This window comes from Hemibagrus wyckioides, linkage group LG04, assembly GCF_019097595.1.
Source record: "Hemibagrus wyckioides isolate EC202008001 linkage group LG04, SWU_Hwy_1.0, whole genome shotgun sequence".
Taxonomy (NCBI): domain Eukaryota; kingdom Metazoa; phylum Chordata; class Actinopteri; order Siluriformes; family Bagridae; genus Hemibagrus; species Hemibagrus wyckioides.
This window is the reverse complement of record NC_080713.1, coordinates 20,311,328-20,321,781: the sequence shown is the minus strand read 5'-3', so window position 1 is coordinate 20,321,781 and position 10,454 is coordinate 20,311,328. Positions and strand designations below refer to the sequence as shown.

The 10,454-nt window shown below is 37.8% G+C and overlaps 1 protein-coding gene across 1 annotated transcript; it reads left to right on the top strand.

Moving 5' to 3' along the window:
- The first annotated feature begins 5,420 nt into the window (after positions 1-5,420).
- LOC131351512 (serine/threonine-protein kinase pim-1-like) lies at positions 5,421-9,000 on the top strand. Its single transcript, XM_058386926.1, has 7 exons — positions 5,421-5,508; positions 6,822-7,061; positions 7,146-7,240; positions 7,707-7,757; positions 7,913-8,282; positions 8,365-8,541; positions 8,849-9,000. The coding sequence occupies exons 1-7, from the start codon at positions 5,421-5,423 to the stop codon at positions 8,998-9,000; spliced, it is 1,173 nt and encodes a 390-aa protein (XP_058242909.1).
- Positions 9,001-10,454: the final 1,454 nt, after the last annotated feature.

Genomic DNA, 10,454 nt, shown 5'->3' with positions numbered 1-10,454 from the left:
TTAAATAGAGAACTATCCAGTGTAGTGCCAGTGAAATACGGGGTCCCATAAGGATCAATTTTAGGACCTCTGCTTCTCTCGATACACATGCTTCCATTGGGTAAGATCATTAGACGGCATGGGATTAGTTTCCATTGTTATGCCAATGATACCCAGTTATATATCTCATCAAAACCAGATGAAATATCGAATTTGTCTAGATTAACTGAGTGTGTTAAAGATATTAAAGATTGAATGACCGATAGTTTTCTATTACTAAATTCTATATAATATATATATATATAATATATAATATAAATAATATTACTTATTGGTCCAAATACCAGTACACAAAAGCTCTCGCAATTCAGCTTGCATTTAGAAGGATGTACTATTACTACTAGCTCAACAGTGAAAGACCTGGGTGTAATATTAGACAGCAACAAAAACAGCCTTCTTCCATCTTAGAATATTGCCAAGCTTAGGAACATTTTATCTGTATTTGATGCAGAAAAGCTAGTTCATTTGTTCATGACCTCCACACTGGACTATTGTAATGCATTACTAGGTGGTTGTCCTGCATCTTCAATAAACAAGCTACAGTTAGTCCAAAATGCAGCCGCCAGAGTTCTTACCAGGTCAAGAAAATATGATCATATAACCCCAATATCATCATCCCTGCACTGGCTACCTGTTGAGTTTAGAATTGACTATAAACTAGCACTACTTACATTCAAGGCTCTAAACGTGGTCTTCTAACACGTTACAATCCACCACGCTCTTTAAGATCACAAAACTCTGGACTTCTGGTAGTTCCCAGAATAAGTCTACAAAAGGGGGTATTTAGCTCCTAAACTTTGGAATAGCCTCCCTGACAGTGTTCGGGGCTCAGACACAGTCTCCCAGTTCAAAATTACACTTAAGACTTATCTCTTTAGCCTGGCATACATTTAATACATCCCATTACCTTGTACTTCAGTACATCTGATTAAATGCACATTATCATCTAGTGCTGCTAATATTATGAACAGCAGCTATGCTGATTACTTTCCACTTGTTTCCTTTCTTCTACCCATCCCGAGGCATCCAGAGATGGACCAGCTCTAGCCAGGTTCTGCTTTGTGAGGATTGGGGTATTCAAAGCAACGCTGCCAACCTTATGTGGACGATAACAACCTCCTTATTAATTTACATAACATTCTACACATGCTGTATCTGCATCACACAATTGACTATACATAAATGCACAAAGGACATTGTTCATATCACACTCTCCGGGGTTTAGAATAATTTTTGATCACACTCTCTGCTGTCACCCAAATGGGGATGGGTTTCTTTGTGAGTCTGGTTCCTCTCAAGGTTTCGTTCCTCATACCATCAAAGGGAGTTTTAAAGCTGCTTTGAGACAATGCTCTTTGTTAAAAGTGCTCTTTGTTAAATAAAATTGAAATGAATGTGCATGTAAAGGCAGATGTCCCAAAACTTTTGGCTATAAAGTGTATATTACCTTTTGCACATACCGTACACTTGTAAATAAATTACCTTGGTTTCTCTAAGTCAAGCTTTAGGGACGTAACAGTCACATTGGACGGAGGCATATTTAGAAGGAGAACTGCTGGTTACAGGAGGATTTGGTTGTGTGTTTGCTGGGATACGCAAAGAAGACGGATTGCCAGTAAATCTTTCCATTTCTGTTTTTACTCTAGCCTTTGACCAGTTTTCTACACAATCAGAAGTAAAGTTGATCAGTGCCACTAATGGACAGAAGGTAACCAATCATGTCTTAACAAATTTGAATCTTCTAAGCTTAATTTGCACTTAAATTAGAGAAAAACGTTATAACAATATTAATACTGAACTCAGGAATGGCAGTGTTCACTAGTAGGCACTAGTAGTTCCTTTTGAAGGAGGTTGATTGTTATACGTCTCTTAACCTCCCTTTACTTTGACATCTTTTGCTGCTACATTGGACATCAAGGATCAGTGTAGCATTGTGGGATTGGCAGTAAGGTTGCAAAGCTGTTATTTCAAAACAGTAACTACTGCACTTTCATGCATAAAATTAAAATTATGTAACCTCACAAGCCAGATGAGTCTGAAGAACTCTTTTAGTTACTTTATGTATGTAAATGATTTCATTTAATTACACATAACACATTCATCTTTCCTCAGGTTGCAATCAAGTCTCCAAAAAGATGCCATTTGAAAAACTACAGCTTGTAAGTTTCTTTATGCTGATGTATATCTTACCTATTGCTATAATCTAGAATTTTAGCTATAATCTTGCTAAAAGCTAAAAATCACATTTCTAAGAAGAGCTTGATAAGTAGTATTACAAAGGATGGCATTATAATGTGTGGCAGGAGGAGCCAGGGGATACTGCACCATGATGTCAATCCAGAAAACATTCTGATTCAGACAGACACATTTCAAGTCAAGCTGTTTGACTTGAAAGAGACCTCGTCAAAGACTCTTACAATTACTTTGCAGGTGTCTGATTTGAGACCATGAGTTCTTGGTGGCAGCAAGTATTGTGACTCTTTTTCTAAATCTAATGTGTCTTTGTTAACAGGCACACCTGAATATGCCCCTCCTGAGTGGTTCAGACAGGAGCAGTACCAGACAGACCCCGCTACCGTCTTTTCTGTGGGTGTGACGCTGTACAGGCTGGTGTGTGGCTGTCTTCCTTTCGAGACCATTATGGAAACGACAAATGGCTATTTGTTCTTCCCCACGAAAGACTGTCTCAAGGCAAGGAACTATACTCAATTTAATACTTTTGAAAAATTTTGATTCAGATTAGGATGTAAATTCTCCCAACCAGGAAAGGGTGCTAGTTCCAGCCAATCGTCATAGTATTTAAGCAGTCCTGTGTGCACGCTAATGTGAAGTACTGTAATGAGAAAATGAGGAAAAGAAAGAAAAGAATTGACAACAAAAATCATGTTTTCTAGTAAAAATGGGAAACGGATTATCTTTTCAAGAGTTCAAGGGGGCACCCATTTGTTTGGTTTGTTTAGAAATGAGGTCTGTAATGAAGGATTTTAATTTACATTACACCACTACTCCCATATATAAGTATGAAAGATACACCGGTGACGCCAGAATTGCTCCCATCACAAATTTGAAAAGTAAAATACATCGTCAGCAAAACCTTTTTGCCAAATGCATGACGGAGCAAGAATCATCACTAAAGGCACTAAAGGCATCTTATGCTGTTTCACTGCTTGCAAAAGCAAAGATAATGTTTTCAGAGGGCTAATGTGATAGAGAGAGAGAGATAATGTTTTCAGAGGGCGAAATTGTAAAGCAATGCGCGATTGAGATGGCTAAAGCATTTGGAGAAGAGAAAATAGTCATGAACTTTGAGTCTGTATCTTTGTCCCGCCGAACAGTAACATGGAATTTCTGACCTTCATGTCAAGTCTAAGAAAAACTAAAACATGCAATAAACAATTGCAAATACTTTTCTCTCACGCTGTATGAAAGCACAGACGTGACCGATGCCAGTCAGCTCCTGATCTTTGCAAGAATGATTACAGGGAACTTTAATGATCAAGAGGAGCTGTTAAAGCTGGCTTCATTACATGACACCACTACGCTTCAGTGGCCTGTATGGCCACACCTGTGTCTCAAAGGAGAATCGAGATGCAGAGCATTATGAGGAAGTAACCTCCAAATGATCTTGGCTTGTTCTACATTGAATCACACATGACTAAATGCACTAATACTTAGAATTTTGAATATAATGTTTCATTTCTAAAATTGTAAGACTGTTATGATCTAGCTGTGCTAATGTATAATTGAGAGCATGAGCTTCAGGCAGAATTACAGTTGAACATGCCAAATGAATCTGCTTTTGTTAAATTTGTTTCTCAACAAGGACTTGTCATAATCACTTTTTCAGAACTGACATTGAAAAGGGAAATTAAATAGTTTTTGGATTTATGGTCTCTAGCTTTTATAATCAACGGGAAAATGAATTTCAAATAGCAAGAATTCTGTTATTTAGAAATGAGTTTTTATTGTGATTTTACTTTTGAATAACCACAGACCTGAGGAACTACTGTACAATGACTTTAATCATAGCCTTTCAGTCCTATGTAGATGTTGTGGCAATAATGTTAAGCTCCAACTCTTCTGCATTCATGCGTCTCCTGAACATCTCCTGATCAGCTACAGGCGCTTTGCGTGTTCGCTCGGCCGAGGTGGAGGGTCAGCGACACAGGAGCAGCAGTGGAGTGAAGTTCTGTGTTGTGTCTGATCTTCAGTCAAGAGGAGCTGAACATGCCTTAGACTTCTTGTACTTTTTGGATTCTCTATCACAAGTCAAAGTCTGCTGTTGTGTGGACCACCTGTCTGGCATTAAACTGACACCAAAACCAGCACACGAGTTGCCTGGCTGCTTGATCTGAAATTTTTACATCCCTTAAGTATGTGGTGGTGTATTCATCAAGTGCAAATGACAGAAATTTCAATAAAATTTTTATGATGTACCTAGTAGTGTGTGTTTTTTCTGTTTCCTTCACATGTCTGTCTTGTCAATGAGAACTTTGAAAGAGCTCAAAGTTGAATGCAATCCACCATCTAATTGTTCATACTAATTTTCAGGATAAAAAAAAAAAAATATATATATATATATATATATATATATATTACATTGTTTACAACCTATGTCAGATTAGTGCAGTTAGTGGACAGTAATTACTGCTTAATATTTTAACATGGTTTACAGGATTAACATAAGTTGTCTTTATTTGTCATATGTACATTACTGCACAGTGAAATTCATTCTTCGCATATCCCATCCTTGGGGGTTGGGGTCAGAGCACAGGGTCAGCCATGATGCAGCACCCCTGATGCAGCATGGTGGGTTGGGGGCCTTGCTCAAGGGCCCAATAGTGACAGCTTGGCGGTGCTGGGGCTTGAACCTAGATCTTCTGGTCAACGCCTCAGAGCCTTAACCTTAATTGTGATCTGGATCCTAGCACAAACACACTGACTAATCAAAACAGTAATACATCCATGTAGCTAACATGACAAAATTTCTGAGAAACTGAATCTTTTTATTTATTTAATGTTGAATGTTAGACAGTTAGCTAAAACGAGCCACCATGACGAGACTTTTTTTCTCTCTCCCCCCATGCCCCCCCCCAACCCCCCTCCCCATCCCCCCCCCCGAAAACGTTCTAAAATTCAAATTTTAAAAATACACGAGTGGTGCGGCGTTAGCAACAGATACAGCAACAGGAGAAAAACCGGAGAGATTCAACATCGCAAGAAGTGAATATCGGACACAACAACAGGAGAAAAACCGGAGAGATTCGACATCGTAGGAAGTGAGTATCGGACACAACAACAGAAGAAATATCGGACTGATCCACCATCGCAAGAGGTAAGTATCGGATATTGGTACCGAGGATAAAGCGACACCTGCTGGGATGTTTCTGAACGGCTATAAAAGTGTATCTTCACCGGCTGTGATGGGAACCGTGTCCACGGCAGTGGGCTCACAGCGGACTCCCACAGGTAAGTGCTTTTATCCACACTCTGCTATCAGAATTTAGTAATATATTATATAGTTGTATTGTTAGTCCCCTGTCTGAAAGGTAATTTGAATGGAAAAGGGTTTAGTTCAAACCTTAACTGTAACATTAACTAGAGAAAAAAACGAGAAGACCTATGTTAGTTGAACCTAATGTTTCTGTCAGTGGGACGTTCAGAAATAAACAGGAATACTTTAGATAAATAGACAGAATATACTGTAAACTATTATTGTGATTATTGGTAAGGTGAGGCACTTTAACCTCTGTATTTTAACGTGTATATACACCAGAGGGCGCCAACACGGCGCTAGCGAGCTAACAGTAGCTCACTTCTGAAGTTTGGATCATTTTACTGACTCGGATCTTTGAATCTCTTTTTTCGAGTCATTTCGTTCATTTCATTCATTTCAGCAGAATATAACTGCAATAATAAATTAACAATAATAAATGATAAGTCTAGTCAGCAAACCCGTTGTGTGAAAGCAAGTAACTCAACTCAACAATCACTTGGCCACCCTAATTTTGTCAAAGTTGTGAAAAAGGTTGAAGGAGACCCCTGATATATACTCAGTGATAAAATTCCCTTACTGACTTCATGCTTGGGAAGTAACAGGTTATAATGTGAATCAATAGTAAGATAAATGACAGCTATATGAGACAAAGAAAAAAGGAAGGAAAATAACTTTCAATCAATGTGTAAGGAGAGGATGAGTTTAGCTATATAAGTATACACACAGCAAGAGGAGGGAGGAATAAGACCACATCTTAGTTCAGATGATAACAAGGGTTTAAAAAAGGGTTGAGAAATTTTTTTTAGTTCGTATTTTTGTTGCATAAAATGATTTTTTTAGATTCACGCATATTACAATCAAAATGTTCATGATATTCTAAGCACATCTTGTAAGATAGTACTACTACTACTATTATTATTATTATTATTATTATTATTATTATTATTATTATTATTATTAACAGTCCAACTCTGACAGTTGGACTCCAAACTAGAAAAAGTTTGAAAGATTTATTTGAATAATTTCCTTTCCTGTCTTTGTTTGATATTTCTTGATTTTTAGCTTTTTATAAATATCTTTTTAGATTATATGACACTGGGAGGATGGTACACAGTGACAGAAAATGTCTCACTTTAACAATATTCACCATAAATAATTGTCTGTGGAATATATTTTAATGGAAAAGGAGTCTATCTATTAGTTTATATGTACAAAGTTGTCCTCTTCCTATGTTTAACGTTAAACATCACCCAAGTGTTCTTTGTGTCAGTGTTTCCATCCCCAGCTAAGCCGTTAAAGAAACGTCATCGTCACCATAAAATCCCAAGGTGTGCCCAAAGGACCATACAGAAAAGAAAGCGCTTGTTCTCGGGGCAGGCTGCAAACCCTTCAGAGCATCACGGGTATAAGGAGACAGACCAGCCCAGTAACCTGGCAGATACAACCGAGCCTCTGCAGAAGAGACCAAGGACAGAGAGGAGTCCAGAGGAACCTGCTAACCAACCCGTTATACGTCTTTCCAAATGTAAGGCAGAACTCATAGGTGAAATGCATAAAAAGTGGGCTGAGTTACATGAATAAGAGACTTATAATTGGATGTTTTTTGCAGCACATTGGACAAAGACGTATTTGGAAGGAGAACTGCTGGGTGAAGGAGGATTTGGTTGTGTGTTTGCTGGGATACGGAAAGAAGACGGATTGCCAGTAAGTCTTTCCATTTCTGTTTTTACTCTAGTTTTTGTCCAGTTTTCTACACAATCAGAAGTAAAGTTGATCAGTGCTCCTAATGTTCAGAAGGTAATCAATAACTTAATAAATTTTAATCTTTTAAGCTTAATTTGCAGTCAATTGCTGCCAGGTATTAATCATAATCTTGAATATTAAAACTGAACTCAGGAATGGCAGTGTTCACTGGTAGGTGAGTGTGCCTTTTGAAGGAGGATGATTGTTATACGTCTCTTAACCTCCCTTTATTTTGACATATTTTACTGCTACTCTTGACATGGATCACTGTAGCATTGTGGGATTGGCAATAAAATTACAAAGCTGTTATTCAAAAGCAGTAATTATTGCTCTTTCATGCATGTCTAAAATTATAGACCTCTTTTAGTTACTTTATGTATGTAAATGATTTCATTTAATTACACATAACACATTCATCTTTCCTCAGGTTGCAATCAAGTTTGTCTCCAAGACGAAGCCATATGAAAAACTACAGCTCGTAAGTTTCTTTATCATAATATACATCCTACCTATTACTATAATCTAGCACACATACTAAAAATCAGATTTCTAAGAAGACCTGGATAAGTAGTATTACAAAGGATGGCGTTATAGTGTGTGGCACTTATTCTTTCCTTTTGTCCCATACTACAGACAGGATATGGATGGCTCCCCATTGAGATAGCGCTGATGGTCCTTGCGAACACCAAACCCTGCTCAAACATCCTGAAGATTCTGGACTGGTTCGAAGAGCCAAAACGCTATGTTGTCATTCTGGAACGGCCTGAACCATGTCTGGACCTCCATGAATTCTCCAGCAAGCAGGGTGGATGTTTGACTGAGGTCGAGGCTCGCATTGTGGTGTTTCAGCTGATGGAGGCGCTGAAGCATTGTAAGAGCCAGGGGATACTGCACCGAGATGTCAAGCCAGAAAACATCCTGATACAGACAGACACGTGGCAAGTCAAGCTGTTTGACTTCGGTTGCGGAGACCTCGTCAAAGACTGTTACGATCGCTTTGCAGGTGTCTGATTTGAGACCATGAGTTCTTGTTGGCAGCAAGTACTGTGACTCTTTTTCTAAATCTAATGTATCTTTGTTAACAGGCACACCTGAATATGCCCCTCCTGAGTGGTTCATCCAGGGGCAGTATCTGGCAGACCCAGCTACCGTCTGGTCTGTGGGGGTGACGCTGTACAGGCTTGTGTGTGGCTGTCTGCCTTTCGGGACCAGTGAGGAAACCAAAACTGGCTATTTGTTCCTCCCCGAAAGTCTGTCTCAAGGCAAGATAGTACAAAGACTGATAAGCTATGGACTAATTAATAGGAGGCTGAACTATACCTTATACACAGACTTGAGCAGAGAAAGAAGCATTCATTTATTTTAATGGATTATATGACTGTATTAATTAGTCAATATGATAAAATTGACAGGAAACGTGTAGAGCTACAAGTGTGAGGAATTTTTTATGTTCTCTACAGCATTTTCTTTAAAGGATTATTTATTATGAAGCAGGTTCTTTATGGGGTTAAGTATTAGATTCTTCTTTCTATGTCTTATTGATTTATGTACCTGGGTATTGTGTAACAGAGTGCAGTGATCTGATCTCTTGGTGTCTGAGCCCCAGTGCAGAAGGCAGACCCAGCCTGGATCAAATACAGCTTCACCACTGGTTTTACGTACCAGATATCCGAGGTGCCAGTGCACAGGATACAGGGACCACTACACTATCCTCCTCTTGAAAATTGTATATATATATATATATATATATCTGACCTTTTGTTCAGAATTGTACAGAACATGTGTACAGAATTTGTAATTAATTGTAAAACTGTAAATACATCTTTATATATTGTACATAATCCTTGCGTTTAATATATTATATATTATATAATATATATATTAGTTTTTTAATTTTTCATTATCTCATTATTTTTGTGGTTTATTTAATAAAAGAATAAACTACAACAGAGTGGACATTACATTGTTTTTTGTATCATGGATAACTGTGTAGGAAGGTGAGGGCAAAATGAAAGCATTACTATTGCTTCTGTGAGAAATTACTTGACATGTCACTCCCAAATATTTGTTAGGAACAGCAAAAATAAAAAATAAAAACAAACATGACATGATTGCTGGTGGTGCACAGTATAAAATTAGCTTGTTTCTTTTCCTGTTACTTTAGTTTTCTTTGCACTAACCGAGATTTCCCAACCAATCCTTCCTCCACAATTTCTTCAATTTACATAAAGGATTTCTTCCTATTTAAAACATTTTTCATGAAAGAAATTTGTGGTAAACTTTTTCATCTATTAACCATCTATCACTGTACAGGGGTAATTACTTTCCAACATTCATTATCATGGCTGTGATTGGCATAATGAAAGAAATTTTCATCTGAGAGAGTATCTTTGTTTATGAAATAAACCAGGGAAAGAATTTGTCTTTCATCCGCAGCAGTGGTTTAATGTGATTGTTAAGGAATTTTGGTGTTCCTGAACTCACTATTGCTTTTTTTTTCTTTGTACCAAACCGATGATTTGGCCGCAAATAATATCCCTGATGGGTTTGTTTTAATTTTTCAGCCTAATAATGGCTGGCTTCACTGGCAGTGATGGCTTTTTGGACTTCATATTGAGAATTACCCTCAACAGATTCCAAATGCAAAAGCCACCCTCTAGACCTTTTCATCTGCTCACTTCTAAGTGAAATAAAGAGACAATGACACACATTGTCCTGCATCAGCTTCCTATACTGTTAACCTGAATTGGATAAGAATGATTTTGTTACAGATTGCTTTTGTTACATTCCCCAGTGGGTATAATTGGAGCAGACACAGTGTCGCTAGTACTGGTCCTGACTGACTCACTCGAGTTAAATGATCCGATTCCGCATATTAACTCATGATTCATGAGTCCGAGGTCTAAATTAAAATGATTCTTATTTGTCCTAATGCTGCTACCGTGCTTTTTTATGAAACAATACAGAACATTATATATTATATATTAACATTAATAAGAGAAAAAGCGGACTCGCGGACCCGGCTCATCGACTGATTCAGCTGATTCTCAGCGGACTCGCGGAATCGGGTTATAGACCGATTCAGTTGAGAATCTTACGTTTAGTCTCAGCAGTTATACTTTTTGCACATTTTGCATTTTTGTTCAGTTTGGTTGTTTTATTCCTTATTTAAGAT

Excerpts from the sequence above, each read along its gene's own strand:
- LOC131351512 (XM_058386926.1), top strand. The coding sequence starts at position 5,421 with ATGTTTCTGAACGGCTATAAAAGTGTATCTTCACCGGCTGTGATGGGA. Across the intron at positions 5,509-6,821 it reads CTCACAGCGGACTCCCACAG|CTAAGCCGTTAAAGAAACGT; the intron begins GTAAGTGCTTTT and ends TTCCATCCCCAG. Across the intron at positions 7,241-7,706 it reads GGAAAGAAGACGGATTGCCA|GTTGCAATCAAGTTTGTCTC; the intron begins GTAAGTCTTTCC and ends ATCTTTCCTCAG.